Source organism: Meriones unguiculatus, chromosome 11 (genome assembly GCF_030254825.1).
Source record: "Meriones unguiculatus strain TT.TT164.6M chromosome 11, Bangor_MerUng_6.1, whole genome shotgun sequence".
NCBI lineage: Eukaryota > Metazoa > Chordata > Mammalia > Rodentia > Muridae > Meriones > Meriones unguiculatus.
The window spans coordinates 13,378,363-13,393,671 of record NC_083359.1 but is presented as its reverse complement, the minus strand read 5'-3'; the positions used below and the strand labels follow the sequence as shown (position 1 = coordinate 13,393,671).

Below are 15,309 nucleotides of genomic sequence, written 5' to 3'. Positions count from 1 at the left end.
GTGCTCTTTACTGCCTGAGACATCTCATACACAGCACCCACTTCCCTAGCACCATTGCTAAGCCACGCCGGTTCACCATTCTCAGCCGTGCAAGCAAAGGCTGGGTTTACAGGGCCGCACGTCCTGAATGCCGCCATCTTGTGGGCAGATGTGGGCAGATGTGGGCCTCTGGTCAATGCTTCTCTCCAGAATCCCTCGCCATCTTTGTCAGCAGCGGGTCACCTACCGGTCCTCACAGCAGATGATGCTCCCACATACTGTCACCTACCAGAGCAAATGAGAGCCCTGGACCACCCTGAGGCTTGGAATTGGGTAACTGGAAACTGATACCCCATCAGGCAGGTAGGCTGAGCAGCTGAGGACTGGAGAATCGGTTCAGTCACATGGTTAACGATGCCTGCCACCTGCCTGAATCCCAGCCATCAACTCCCGGCTGGCTGAACACAGCTTCACACAGGACTTTGTCGATCCTTAGCTTCCCTGTATGGGGCACAAGAAGGCCTTGGGTGACCACCTTCTGGAGTCTCGGGAATGAAGTGACCCATGTCTGTAGCAGCGCATCACATAGGGCTTTGGTGCACAGGAAGCATGAGCCCATAAAGCTGACGGTCCACTGCTCCTAAATATGTGAAGGGCAATACCTTCATATCAGGGCAGGGCTAAGCAGGATGGCTTCGCCTGCCACAGGCCCTCTGCTTCCCACCAAGGGATCACTGATGCCTTAGGGCGCTCTGAGGTTGACAGTTAGGCACTTCTGTCCCTGAAGATGAGCTACGACTCAGGACACCAGGAGAGTCCAGCAGAGCCGGGACGTCACAAGCACGCAAAAGAAAGCAGCTACGCTCTGGTGACCCCAGGTGGCCTGAGGACCAGCTGGACAAGTGCCTGTTTTCCATCCAACGGGCAAGCAGAGCCTCCTCCTTCCTGGTGTCCCTTCCCCCGACAGCGTTTCGGCTACATGCTTTGAAATCCCAGTATCGTCCACGTGGGAATTAATTTTACAGCTCAGAGCACCAAAGACTCTCCCCAGAGGACCAAAGGGGATGTGAGTCTTGCCTTCAGCACTCGGCTTGCCAGTTGTGTAACCAGCAAGTTTCTCGACATGAGACAAGAGTGATGTCCTATGGACGCTTCCCTTGTGGCACTGACGGGAAGCCTCACGAAACCACGGAGGATTTGGCAGCAAGATGCAGAAGCCTCTGGCTTGGTGCTGGCACAAAGGATGAGCAGAGTCCACACAGCCCACCTCAACCAAGTTTGTGGTCCAGAGATCTGATCTGGGGGGCATGGGAGGTGAGTTCCAGGCCACTGCCACCAACTGATATGGGCACCCACTCTGGTCACAGAAGTAGAAAAAGGGCTTCTAAGGCTGGGGTGGTAGAGTGTTTGCCAGTCTAGACAGTCAGTGAGCTCCAGATTCGGTGGGACCGTGTCACAGATAAAGGGGAGAACGAGACAGGAAGATGTCTGACTTCCGCCTCTGGTCAGCTGCACACAGGAACATGTGTACACACAAACACACACACACACATATAATTAGAAAAAAAAACTAAGATAATAAATAAGGGGCTTGGGGTTGGAGAGATGGCTCAGAGGTTAAGCGCACTGGCTGCTCTTCCAGAGGTCCTGAGTTCAATTCCCAGCAACCACATGGTGGGTGGCTCACAGCCATCTATAGTAGAATCTGATGCCTTCTTCTCGTGTTCATGAAGACAGCATACTCATATACATAACACAAACAAATCTTCAAAACAAACAAATAAATAAATAAAGTAGGGGTTAGCAAGATGGCTTAGAATGCAGAGGTGCCTGTCACCTCACAAGGAGCTGAATGGTGGAAGGAGAGGATCTACACCCCCAAACTGCCCTTTGAGGAGAGAATCTACACCCCCCCAAACTGCATTGTATCAGAATGTGCCGCCCTACCCTGCACACACGCAAGAATAAGTAAATGTAAAATAACAGCAACAACAATAATAGACAAAAAGCGAGGCCTGACCAGATGACTCGGAGGGTAAAGGCACTTGCTGCCAAGCCTGACGTCCTGATTCGATCCTGGGACCCACGTGGGAGAAGGAACGTGCAGACCCCTGGCATTCTCCGTGTGTCCAGTTTCTCTCCTAACAGGCTGCCAGCCCCTGGCTTCAAGCCCATCCTCACCCAGTGTTGATGGCACCTGAACTGAGTCGCTCTCTAGGGACTGTTTCCAGACAGTGCCGTGGCCCCAGGAATCAGGGAGTTGGGACATTAGGGGGTGCATTTCAGATCATCAGCCTTTTGGGGTTCAGCACTCCCTGAGTCTCCCGTATAGAATCCAAAAGCCTGGGCTAGCAAGATGGCTTAGCCACTGCACCCAACAAGCTGTGCGATCACTAGAACCCACGTGTTGGAAGGAAAGAACATTTCAAACCACCCCCCGCCCCAAACAGAGAGGGACCAATGGGGGATTAGGTAGCCTCAGGTCCTCTGCAGCTGGGAAACTCAGGGTGAGACCTTTTTCTCCCTTGAGCCCTAGTTTCCTCTCCTCTGACACCAGAACCAATAGCATCTGCCCGGCCCCCAGCGTGGGCCTTGAAGTGGATGCAAGGGAATAATTCAACCTCTCCTGCCATGCTAGTGAGTCCAGGGTCACATGACCACCTGCAGGTATTCTTGGGAGAGGATGTCAGTGAAGAACCTTCATCAGTTCCCTGGCCTTTCCATACAGTACAGACCCTGTAAGCCTCAGGATCTCGGGCAGGACAGGGAGGAAATGAGCGTGGCCACGCTGGAAGCCAGCACTGACCATGTACCCAGTTCTCCCACATAGTAGTGGGTAACGGAGATGGCACTCACCCGAGCGGGGTCAGGGGTGGCAAGGTGAAAGGCATTTTATGACATCGGGAGAGGTCTGAAGTGGGAGATGGCCCCGCCATGTTGACCTACTGTGTGAACCTGGTAAAGGCATTAGCTTCTCTAGCCCTCTCCCCCTTCACTCCTGTAAGAAGTGTGTGGGTTGGGGGATGGGGCCTGGAGTGACGGGTGTGCTAGCAAGAATCAGTCGAGAGGTGAGATCCATCTCTCTAAGGCGTGGCGTTGTGATTTGTAAGTGCTGGTTGAGCAGATTGCCTCCCTGAGCATTTGTATCCTCTTCTGTAAGCAGGACCTCCAGTGTTGTAGGTGTCTGAGGTAATGCATGTGAAGTGGGGAGACCCTGGCGTGTGAGGCAGGCTCAGCAGGTGGTCCCCTGTAATGGTCACCATGGTGACCATCATCGTCCTCATCCATCCGCAGTTCCTTTTAGCTCCAACTCCTGTCACCTTCCGGGATGTCCCCGTGCAGGGAGACAGGTAAAATAAGGCTGCCCGCTTTGAGTAAACACACCTTCTCCTAAGGACAGGAGGCCAGTAATCGCCCCTAAATAATCGTTCCAACTCCACCACAAGCTGTCGAAAGGCCCTAATTGGCCAATCGGTAACGACTGCAGCCATCTGCAATTAGGGTGATTTAGCGATGGGGGCTCTGTGCCTGTGAGGACCTCAGCAGTCACACGGGGGTGGAGGGTGACATTTTTCCCTCCTTGGGAGCGCTGGTGTGTGGTGCAGAGGATAATCTCGCTCATGACTTAACGACCCACTGGCTTAACAACCCACTGGTTGAAAGCAGCCCGGAAGCAGCAGTTGGCAGGGACTTGCTGCGGGTTTCCTGTTTTCCTCGAAGAGACTGTGCCCACAGGGGTGGCCTCCCACCAACGCTTGGCCACGCCTCTCGAGGTGAGAGTCTCACTTCACCCAGAGTGCATGCTGGCTGTTCAGCGTGGCTCTTTGTGTGCCCATAATCCCTCCCCTCGCTCCACCTTCGTGATGCCAGGCAACACAGCTTGGTGCACCCTTCATCCTAAAAAGGTGTATTACAAATGGTAAAACTGTACATTTATAAGGTTTATATAAAGTTATCTTTAAAAACAAGTAGAGGGGAGGGAGGGAGGGAGGGATGGGGAGGAAATGAGGGAGGGGGCTACAGCAGGGATACAAAGTGAATAAACCGTAATTAATATAAAAATTAAAGAAAAACAAGTAGAGGGGGCTGTAGAGTGCTTACCGCACAAGATTGAGGACCTGAGTTCGAATCCCCAGCACGCATGTAAAAAAAAAACAAGCGTGGCTGTGTAAATCTGTAACCCCAGCCTTGGGGTATGGGGGCCGGTGGATCCTTAGGCTCATGCTGTTCAGTAGGCGTGTGTGCATGCATTGTGTGTGACGCACAAGTATGCCATAGCACACTGTCAAAGTCAGGACAACTTGTGGAGACCTGTTCTTCCCTTCTACACGGCCCCAGAAATGGAACTCAGGCTGTCAGGCTTTGTGGCGATCACCTTCACCCCCTGAGCCATCTCTTCGGCCCTCGTGCTGTCTTTTTAATTACTACAGCTGTATAGTAAGTTCAGACAGGGAAGAGATCAAGAAACGTGAGTCTTCCAAGCTGCTCTTTCCTGAAAGGCCTCCACCATTCTGGACTCTTCCTTGCCGTGTAAATTTTCAGAGCAGTTTGTTGACTGTCATCTCTGCAAAAGAGCGCTCTGTGATTCCAGTAGCTTTACATCTGTGTCGCCAGGAACCATTGCCATCTTCACCCCGATAGATGCTTGAGCAAGGGGTGTCTTCCCAACTGTCTTGCTCTTTCACCTTTTCCAACCATGTATTTTGTTTTATTTTGTTTTTCAAGACAGGATGTCTCTGTGAAACTCCAGCTGTCCTGTAACTCACTCTGTAGACCAGGCTGGCCTCCAACTCAGAGATCGCCTGCCTCTGCCTCCAGAGTGCCGGGATTAAAGGCGTGTGCCACCACGCCTAGCTAATGTTTTATATTATTTTAGGCTGTGCACTTGTTCTTGTTTTAGTGACATGTGAATGATATTTTTATCATTTTTCATTGTATTTTCCAGATGATACACACACATCCAGAGAGTCTTCAGTACTGAGCTGTGTCCTGAATCCTTTTAAAATTAGTCCATTTGCTCTGGTTTCTTTGGAAACGTATGGGATTTTCGGTGTAAAGGCTCGCATCATCTTCAGTCACAGACGACACTGTTATCTTTTCAGATGAGTCTTTGCACTGTTAGTTTCTTTCTTTTTTTTTTTTTTTTTTTTAACCAGTTGCCCTGGGTAGGAAATCTGGTCTAATAAAGGAGGGCTATAAGCACACACAGCTTTCCTGGCTACAGGGAACACCAGCTATCACTAACTGTGGCATAAGCTACAGGGCTTTTTCATTTTTGTTTTTTGATTTTTTTTTTAAGCCACTCTAGATTTTTATAAAAATCCTGAGCCCTCATGAATATCGAGACCAACGGGAAGGCTTGAACTTATTTATTTTTATTGTATATGTGTGAATGTTTGCCTAACCATATGTATATGTACCATGTGCATGCAATGCCCCTGGTGGCCAGAAGAGGGCACCAGTTGCCCCTGGAACAAGTTAGCCACTGATCTGGGCCCTCTGGGAGAGCAGCAAATGTTCTTAACCACTGAGCCATCTCCCCCCAGCTCCTTTTTCTTCCATTCTTTAAAGTAGTATTTGTGTCTATAGCCATACCACCTTGAACTCATGTAGCCTCATCTGATCTCGGAAGCTAAGCAGGGTCAGGGCTCGTTTGTAGTTGGATGAGAGACAGGCTGGGAATATCAGGTGCTGTAGGCTTTTGCAGGTGCGTGGGGGAAGGGGAAAGAGCACACATATGCCACGGGGCAAGAGCGGGAAACAGCGGGCAACCTGAGGGAGTGAGTCTCCTTCCACCCTCTGCGTCCCGTCAGCAGGCTTGGTGGCAAGTGCCTTTACCGGGCGAGTCGTTTCACTGGCCGGAGAGAAAGTACTCAAGACTCACTGAGGAAGACCTTTCTTTCCAGGGGTAGGGCAGAAATCCAGCCGTGGTAGAGGTGGAGTAGAGGAACAAGAAAAGCCGTCGTGTGTTGTAGACTGTCTGCTTCAGGTTCAGGAGAGGGTGAATAGAAAAGTCACCAACACAGTGTCTCTCTCTGTGTTCTTGGTGCCGCCCACCTCCAGGGTGGTCCTTCCCTCACTTGATCCTCTCTGGAAACACCCTCCTCGAAGACACGCCCAGAGCTCTGTCTCCTAGGTGACTTTGAATCTAACCATCACAGGGCCTGTCTTATCTGCGCTTTGCCTGCAGCCTCAGCAGCAACCCACACCCCCTCTCCTCCTGTTACTTTTTTCTTCCCAGGACTTCCTGCCTGAGCCGCATGCCCCGCCCACTTACTCCTGGGGAAGGAGAGCAGTGGACAGAAGGAGAGGGGCAGTCTCCTCAGGAAACAGCAGTCTTTCTATTGGGCAGTGAGGGAATTGACACTAGACAACCATAAGCAGATACCTGAGTCCCCACCCCCACACGTGAAGTCTCCGTGTCCCAGCCCTAGTTCATCCCTGGACCTCTGTGAACCTCTCCCCATTTGTAGATGTCGGCCCCTGCCCTTCTTGGCTCCGTCTGAGACACATGAGGCGGTGAGCTGGGAATTCATGTCCAAACTAGTGGGTCCCAGAGCAGTTCTCGTGCGGCTACTCTGACCTACCCCAACCCCTCTGTCTCCTCACAGAGCACCTGAAGAAGCCGCTGGAGGACTACATGGCCCTCTTCCCCAACGTGAGGATTCTCCGGACCAAGAAGCGGGAAGGCCTGATCAGGACCCGCATGCTGGGGGCTTCGGCTGCCACGGGAGACGTCATCACGTTCTTAGACTCACACTGTGAAGCCAACGTCAACTGGCTGCCCCCTCTGCTGGGTAAGGAGTGGGGTGGCCTGGAGTGGGTAGGCGGGTGGCCTGCCACTCCCAAGCTGACACACAGACTTCTGCTTACCTGGCGGCACACAGCAGAGCTCCAAGCTCCAGAAGGGGTTCAGAAGTTCAGATCTGTCCCCTCGTTTTATAGAGTGACTAGGCGACTTCTCTCAGGCTGTTGGAGAGCAAACCAAAGCCTCCAACCATTGAGAGCCAAATTATGAGGCCTGGAGATGTAGTTGGTAGAGCACTTGCTTAGCATGAGTCTCTGGGTTCGATTCCCCAGTACTTCACCGCATAAATGAGGAATGATACCGCTGTCACCCAAGTGCTTGGGAGGTAGAGACAGAGGGATTAGAAGTTCAAAGTCATCCTCAGTTGAAAAGTGAGTCTAAGGCCACACTGGGATTCTTGACACCAACCAAATTATGGTTGGTGGTGGGGAGTGGTGTGTGTTTATAGCAGGGGAAAATGGTTGCCGCTCAGCACCAACACTGTGAGCCAGGTGCAGGAAAGATCTCCAGGCCTCACAAGGGCGCACAGTATTGAACCGGTCTCTTCTGTAGCAGAAGAAACTGAAGTTGAGCTGTTGGGTGGCTTGCTTGTCCCATGGGGCACTGGAGTCAGAGTCACAGTATGTCAGGGACCAGAGCCTGTTCTCCACAACTCTCAGGTGCCCAGGATGGAGGCACAATCCAGGAACTTTCCACCGAAGCCCGTGGGTAGAGCGTGGGCACACAGCACAAGGAGACCCACCCAGAGATGGGCGGCAAACAGATGCTTCCAGACAGCTAGTATCGGTGATCTGTCAAGACTGGGAAACACGGCAGGGCAGAGCCAGGGCAAGCTGTGATGCTCTCACCCTCAAGAGAACAGTGAACCCCACGCCAGAGGACAGACGTGGATGGCAAATGAATGAGCAGCACAATCCTCCAAAAGACCCTCGGTGCCCCAGCCAGACACGCGGACATGCAGAGTACAGGGACCTGAGCGGCCTCACTAGTTCTGTCTTCCAAGTGCTTCTGGTCCAATAACTGAGGCAGCAAATCGGGTGAGGAATGAAAGCAAGCCCCACACGGACTTCCGGGCTAACCCAGCTGGGTTTTTTTCCCTGACCACATCACTATGAATTTACTGGATTACGCCCTTACTGGATTACGTGCCGGGGACTCTCCCTGGGCTGAGGGCAAGACCAGAATTTCTGGTAAACTGTGTATTTGATTAGACCAAGCCATGGCCTACATCTGCCTCTCATTACCGAAGGAAAGAGAGAGAGACTGGAGAAGCCTCGGCCTCAGCAGCCAGCACGTTTGCAGTCCAAGAGGAGTGGGCGTGTGGAGGGTCCTTCCAAGAAAGTGAAGCGGTGGACCGCTGAGCTGAGCTGGCCTCAACAGCCCTTAACTCTGTTTCTATGGAAATGGGTGAGGGCTTTTTTCATCCTCCACAGAAAGGAGACACAGCCCTCTTGCTCTCTCTCTCTCTCTCTCTCTTTTTTCCCCTCCTCTCTAGTAGAAACCCAAGAACTTCCACGTGGATCCCAGTGTGGCTTTTGTCTGTGAGTCCGTTGACACCTCCGGGCTTGGCTGGCTCTGCCCTCATTAGTGATTAGACATTAGGGAACCTGAGGACTCCACCTGGTGGGAAAGCCAACCTCAGAAATCATCCTTTCGCCTCATTACTGTCATGGTCCTCGAGGCTTTGCGAGTCCCTCTGAGTTTAGGCCACATCTGAACCTGGATTTGACGCACACAGTCCAGCAGGCAGGCTCAGCGTTCTTATCGACATTCTGCATGTGACAAAGAGGGCAGGGGTACTCAGGCTCTCTGTGGCTCCTGTGAGTGCCTGGCGGTAACCGTCATGGTCCTAGAAAACGGGGGACACCGGCATCTGTCTTCAGAGACCTCCCCGCAACAAGAAAACCAAAACTCCGAGGCATCGGCCGGTCATGCCCAAAGCTGCACTGTGAAGAAGGGGTGACATCGGGATGTGAACCCGGGCATTCAGTTCCCAAACAAGTACAGGTAGCACGGGCCACTGCCATCCGGCAGGGTCAGTTGTCAGCCGTCCTCGATACCAGTAATCTCTGGAAGTGAAACCGCCACGGAACGGGGTGCCTTCTCCAGGTCTCTCCCTCTTCCCCTCAAGCATCATGAAGACACTCCCACCTCAGGGCATCTGCCATGGACCAGGAATTCTGACTCAGTGGGTGAGGAGAGCAGTGTAAAACCTACGCCACGTGCCATCCAGCACTGGTCATGCTACTGTCCATTTGGGGATACGTGACACAAGTGGCATTTCTGTGAGTGTGTGTGTGTGTGTGTGTGTGTGTGTGTGTGTGTATGTGTGTGTATGTGTGTGTTGTGGCTAGTGTATGCTGAACAAATGCTCTACCACCAAGCTACCTCTCTAGCCTCTGCAACGGTTCATATCACGTGTCGCAGTTAGAAATGCAGCGGCCAGCTCAGTCTAGGACACACCTGCCCACACGCACAGTGGGACTAAGCCGTGCTCCCTGACGTTTTGCCTGTAACAGAACCTGCTGTCCCGTGAGTGGTCACTGTTCTCCAGGCTTGTATGCATGTATATATGCATATGCGCACACAAGCGCACACACAATTCCATCACTCACCTACCTACCCATGGGTCATGCCTTCAGATTAAGAAAGAGAGAGAGAGAGAGAGAACAGGCACAGACGCTGTGAAAAATTCTGTACGGCTTGCTAAAACGTGGCTCCTGCCCTTCTCTAGCCCTCTAGGGCCCACATTGCAAGTCTTGAACATGACCCGTGACCTATGACCCTTGACCCTGAACAGCAGGCTCCCTGGCACGGGCCATCTTCCCCTCATGACAGACCACTGAGCCCACAGTGGTCCTCAGAGCACCCTGTGGGAATGATATAGGGTAAATCAGACCAGCACTGGGGTCTTTGTGACAGACTGGGCACAGTGGCTCAGTCAGCCCCTCCCAAGCTTGGAAGGAACCATGGCGTGGGTCAGGTCAGGGTCGCATGTGCTGTTTGGATTCACTCAGCCCGTGGCATTCCACCATGGGGTGGTGCACCCTGCCCACATACACTCAGAGCTTCCGAGGGCTAGCTGCTCCCTCTTGCGTAGTCTGGGCTGTTTGAAAACTCAAGCTGAACTGTCTTAACTGCCGACCACAGCTGTGGGTGCCCATGGGCAGCTGGGAACAGACAGACGCTAGGGAACTTGACTGCTTTCGGCCGCAAACCACGATCAGGATTTTGCAATAAGGAGCATGGTGAGGGGTCCTCAGAGAAGAAAAGCAGAGCCATACACCTGTAGCCCCATGGTTTGGTATCTTCACATACTGTGTTATCCGAGCCTTTTAACAAGCTCAGAGGCAGACCCTCCCACCCCATGCTGGGTGTGGAAGGAAGCCAGCCTCCGGTGATCCTGGGAGCTGTTGAAGCAGGGGCAGCCCCCTGGCTGCTGCCTCCACTAATGGGCATCTCTCCACCACCTCAGACCGCATCGCCCGGAACCGAAAGACCATCGTGTGCCCCATGATCGACGTCATCGACCACGATGACTTCCGCTACGAGACGCAGGCCGGGGACGCCATGCGGGGCGCCTTCGACTGGGAAATGTACTACAAACGCATCCCCATCCCTCCCGAGCTGCAGAAGGCTGACCCCAGTGAGCCATTTGAGTAAGTACAACTGGTCGGGGCTCATCCTGGCGGTGACCCGGGGACCCTACCAGTACACTCAGAAACGAGCGTTGGGTGTCTCTGACCACTGAACTTACCTCGTTCTCTCACACGCAGCAGTGCCTCCAAGTGCAGCAGCTGCCGCAGACCACCCAGGGTTAATGTCACCTCTGGTGACGCCACAGAAGTTGAGTGAAGGGTTCCCATCCCATCGACACTGCCCACGGTATCACCACAGCTCATTCCTAAGAGGGCGGGTCGTAGGTTCAGCGGTTTGGACCTGTGGCTGGGAGACCAGGTCAGAAGCCAGCTGTGAGGCCGGTCGTTCTGAACCGATTCCCAAGGGCGGAATCCGGATGGCCAGGGTGAGCCCCGCCTCCTTTGAAGGCTGAGGTGAGCACTGTGCCGTGTCACACCCTCAGTAATGGCCCAGGAGCCGCTCTTGTATGAAGGTCCCCTCCAATCACTACATGGTTAGGTGCAGCCTTGTCCCATCGGCCTCTCCCATGAGTCCTGGGGCCAAGCAGGGCTGTACAGGCCATCTCTGGTCATGTTGGTTTGGAAGTTTGGGTTCTATTTTCAACAGACCGGGACACAGCCATCCACCCTGATAGGTGTGCACACGGCAAACATAGCGTGCACACGGCTTCCTGTGTGGGGTGCCATGGTTTCTTCTGGAGCCCGTCATGTCACACCCTGACTCTCTCATCCCCTGGCCACCCCTCTGTGCGTTCACGTCTGCGCCTTGCTGGTTCCCTTCTCCCCTGCAGTGTTTTTGCCTCAGCACACCTCTTCAACAGCCTTTCCTCTGAGCATCCTATCTGCTTCCTCACCCCCAGGGCTGGAAGCAGACACAGCCTTTCTTAGTGCTTTTGTCAGTATTTCCCTTAGGCCTTTACGGTACTTTACTGCCTTTACTGTCTCCTGGATCCCTCTGGCTGAGGTGACTTCTCCACCATACTGCTGTCCCCTGACTCCATCCAGCCCCTGCTTTGTGGGTGGCATTCAGTGATGAATGAATGAAGTTCATCCTTGCTCCCAGAGTAACTGGGAGGACTGAGCCGGCGTCTGTGGAGAGCACAGCCAAGCAGGCATCCGCTGAGCTCAGTGAGAGAAAACCCTCAAAGGATCGAGCACTAAACCAGGTGCTTGGGCTCCAGCCCAGAGGCTGCTTCCACAGGCCTGGCGTGGGCCCAGCGAGCTGTGTTATTTTTCAGTCTCTCTAGAGGGTTCTGCGGCGCGCACACTCTGAAGACCACGGTTCAGACCCTGTGACTCAGGGGAAGCTAGAGACGGGTCTGTGGAGCAGCTGCAAGGCCTGTGGGGAAGAGCTGCTGCTGCAGCAGATTTCACTTCACAAGTACATTCAAGTGTTGACTGCATCAAGGGACTGGGGACCTGCTGGGTTGAAATGCAGCGGTTTGGCAGAGGACGTGTCAGGCAGGAAGGCCAGGTGTCCACCCATGAGGCCTTAGAGTCTCCAGCAGATAAGCCGGGTTCCTGGGGACGCCATCAGCCGAGAAGCAGGGGCTCCTGACTGCATGCATGCCCTCACACCTTGCACCTTCTCCGGCAGGTCTCCCGTCATGGCTGGAGGGTTGTTCGCTGTGGACCGGAAGTGGTTCTGGGAGTTGGGCGGATACGACCCTGGCTTGGAGATCTGGGGAGGGGAGCAGTATGAGATCTCCTTCAAGGTGAGTCTCTTCTCCCATGGGCAGCTGCTGTGGCTTCTCTGCTCCTGCTGGCCACTCCCTGTGGTAGGGGACAGTGAGAGGGTGGAAGGGACCTGCAAGCTGCCTCGGCCATAGATCTGACCAGCATTTGCTTCCGCTAGGCAGGGCAGGGCCGTGACAGAACTTCGCACCAGTGTTGGGAAGATGAAGACAGACAAACCTAGGCCTCCGGCCACGTGGCCCCACAGATGCCCAGCTGGCCTACATGGTCGCCTGTTCAAGTCTTTCCTCTTGTTTCTATCACAGCAGGAATGGGCAGAGACCAGTAGGTGGAAGAGTTGGGAAGACTCAGTCCAAATTCTAATCCTGTCACTGGGTAGCTTTGGCTTTGAGCAATTTAGATCATTTCTCCAGGATTTACCTCCTCTGCTGAATGAGATCAGTAACACACACACACACACGGCCACCTGGGAAGGTTAACTGAGATGACTTAGAAAATGCTCATCACAGAGCCTGGACCACAGCCAGAGATGAGTGGCTGACAGACATTGCTAAAGATGACATGAATCAATATTTACCGTTGCCTCTGGATCGGAGAGCCAACGTGCTGCCTGACAGCGACTATGAAGAAGTTACTACAGAATCTAGTTACCACCAGCTACAGGAGTGTGCTTTCTACTCGGTATTTGTGGGGTTCTGTTTGGAGAGCAGGAGAAGGCTCAGCCCCTACGAGGGAAAGAAGAGCTTGCCCTATACGCTTGCCGTCCATCTGGACCAGTATCAAGGGCTGGTGAGGCGGCTTAGGATAAAGACACTCAGTGCCAAGCCCGATGACCTGAGTTCCATCTCCAGAACCCAGATGGTGGAAGCAGAGAACCATTTCCCACAAGTTGTCCTCTCTGTAGTAGGTTGTGGCACTCACAGGCACATGCGTACATGCACACACATACACACAACAGTAGAACCAGCATTCAGCATGACCAGACCCTGGCTGACAAGCCCCCAGTCCATGAGGGACAAGCAGCACCTTCACTGGCCTGAGCCTCAAGCCTCAGTGCAGCAATCTGATGTCAAGCGCTGGCGAAGGACCTCGGGGCTGGGCCCGGGTGGTCCATGTCAGGTCCTAGCTCGTCCCCTTCCAGCAGCAGCTGTGTGGTCTTGGGCCGGGATGTGTCCCCCTCACTGAGCCTTAATTTCAGCTTTCATGGAAGGAGGTGGGTGGTTATGTGGTTCTCAGTGTTGCTGAGAATTAATGAGATTATGCTTGATAGGAGGCTACTTAATAAGAGTCCTAAAGAGCATTATCATTATCGAGATGTCGGTATCAACTACAGAACCGGCTGCACGGTTCAGGCGTTGGGAATACAGACAGCTCCCTAGAATTCTGCGTAACATTTCTCTGCTGCGATAAACAGTACTCTGTGTCTCTGTTAGCCTCCAGGTCACTGGTGCTTTCTCCTTTGAGAGGCTCAGCCTCTCAGATACAGCTAACATTGGTATCAAGCAAATAGGATTCAGACTACACAGTCTACAGTGGCTGGGCCTGACCCCAAGCTTACCGGCTCCAAAGTCCACGTATTAACCTACCAAGAGAAAAGCGACCGAGAGGAAAGCTAACCTAAGAAAATCAGCAGCGTTCGCTCACCCTTGCCTCTCAGGTTTTCCTCTCCCCGGGGTCCTTCCCGTTTTACTTGGTTATTCTTTGGGCCCTCGGTAAATAAATAGAATGGGTAACAGGCCTAAATCCAAAGTAGCAAATAAGGTGCTGGAGATGTGGCTCGGTGGATAAGAGCACATAATGTTCTTGTAGAGGACCTGAGTTCAAGTCTCAGCGCCCACATTGGGCAGCTCACAAGCTCCTCTAACTCCAAAGGATCAGACACCTCCTTGTGGCCTCTGTTCCTATTCTTATGTGCATAAGAGTAGTTGTTATATGTGTTACAGACACATATGTTCAATTTTCTTTTTTTTTTTTTTTTTTGAGACAGGATCTTTCTGTGTAGCCCTGGCTGCTGTAAAACTCACTCAGTAGACCATGCTGGCCTCAAACCTGCCTCTACCTCCCGAGTACTGGGATTAAAATCGTGCGCCACCACTGCCTGGCTTACAGAATTTTTTTAAAGCTAAAATAATAATTTTTAAAAGGAAAAAAAAATAGAAGAAGAAGGAGGAGGATAAAAAAAGAAGAAGAAAGAAGAAGGAGTAGGAGGAAGAGGAAGAAGAAGGAGAAGAAGAAAAGAAATAGCCTGAGCCTCTCCCTAGATGCCTTTGGCCCTTTGGTAGGGGCCTTCCCAGTGGCTGTGCAGCCTGAGGCTGCTCATTCCATAGACTGAGAATCGATGGTGCCTGCCATGGGTGCAGGTTTTGTGAGTCGTAGCACAGAGTCAGTTGGGTCAGTGTCCCTAGCCGTGTAATCTGGCTTGGCAAACGTTACACCCCATGGTGCGCTGAAGTCACAGTCTGCCGCCAAACGCTGTTTTATGACACATTCTTCCAGGCTTGTTCTCGGGAAAGACCCATCTGAAGAGCGAAGTGTTGCTAGGTAACTAAGTCTAGTAGATCCGGGATCCTTCCGTGTCTTAAGCCATGGCTACCTCCGCAGCAACTGGAGGATTGCTGGTGAGGAAGGTGCTGCCTGAAGATCTGTGGCCTGGAACGCCTGTGTGACTGGCCAGAGCCATTTCTAACTCTCCCAGCGACTTGCTCTCTAGAAACCGCTGGCTTGGAGAACAGCCAACGGTGAGTCGCTCACAAAGGGATCTCGAAAACCAAAAGGATTTCATTTTGTTCCATGTGTTTCAAAAAGTCACATAGTGACACTCACTCCTCAGCCAGTCACAGCAGAACAGATGATGTTTTTTTTTTCTTCCTCCACTCAGTTTATTTACAAAAGACTTGGTAATGAAGCCACACTGGAGTATGTGGAAGGAAGCTGGCTCGAATTCCATCTGATCCAATTATGTTGGCCACTCTCTGGGGAAAATGAGCCAGCCGAAATAATAAGTGACCCTGGCATCAGGGAGGAAGACATTCTTCTCTCGGTGCTCTCTCTCTCTCTCTCTCTCTCTCTCTCTCTCTCTCTCTCCCTCTCCCTCCTGGCCAATGACAGTCCACCTGTCCTGCCTGTGTTCCAGGCCCAAGGCAGGCAGGCCTGTCCATCTGCCCTGGTGTCTCCCTGAACACAAAGTTC

The 15,309-nt window shown here is 52.7% G+C and overlaps 1 protein-coding gene across 1 annotated transcript in view; it reads left to right on the top strand.

Moving 5' to 3' along the window:
• Galnt10 (polypeptide N-acetylgalactosaminyltransferase 10) overlaps positions 1 to 15,309 on the top strand; it is a 134,541-nt gene that overhangs the window by 105,302 nt on the left and 13,930 nt on the right. The window contains exons 5-7 of the mRNA XM_060363679.1: positions 6,591 to 6,776; positions 10,263 to 10,446; positions 12,023 to 12,140. Of these exons, the coding sequence (XP_060219662.1) occupies positions 6,591 to 6,776; positions 10,263 to 10,446; positions 12,023 to 12,140 (488 nt within the window). The remainder of the gene's footprint in view (positions 1 to 6,590; positions 6,777 to 10,262; positions 10,447 to 12,022; positions 12,141 to 15,309) is intronic.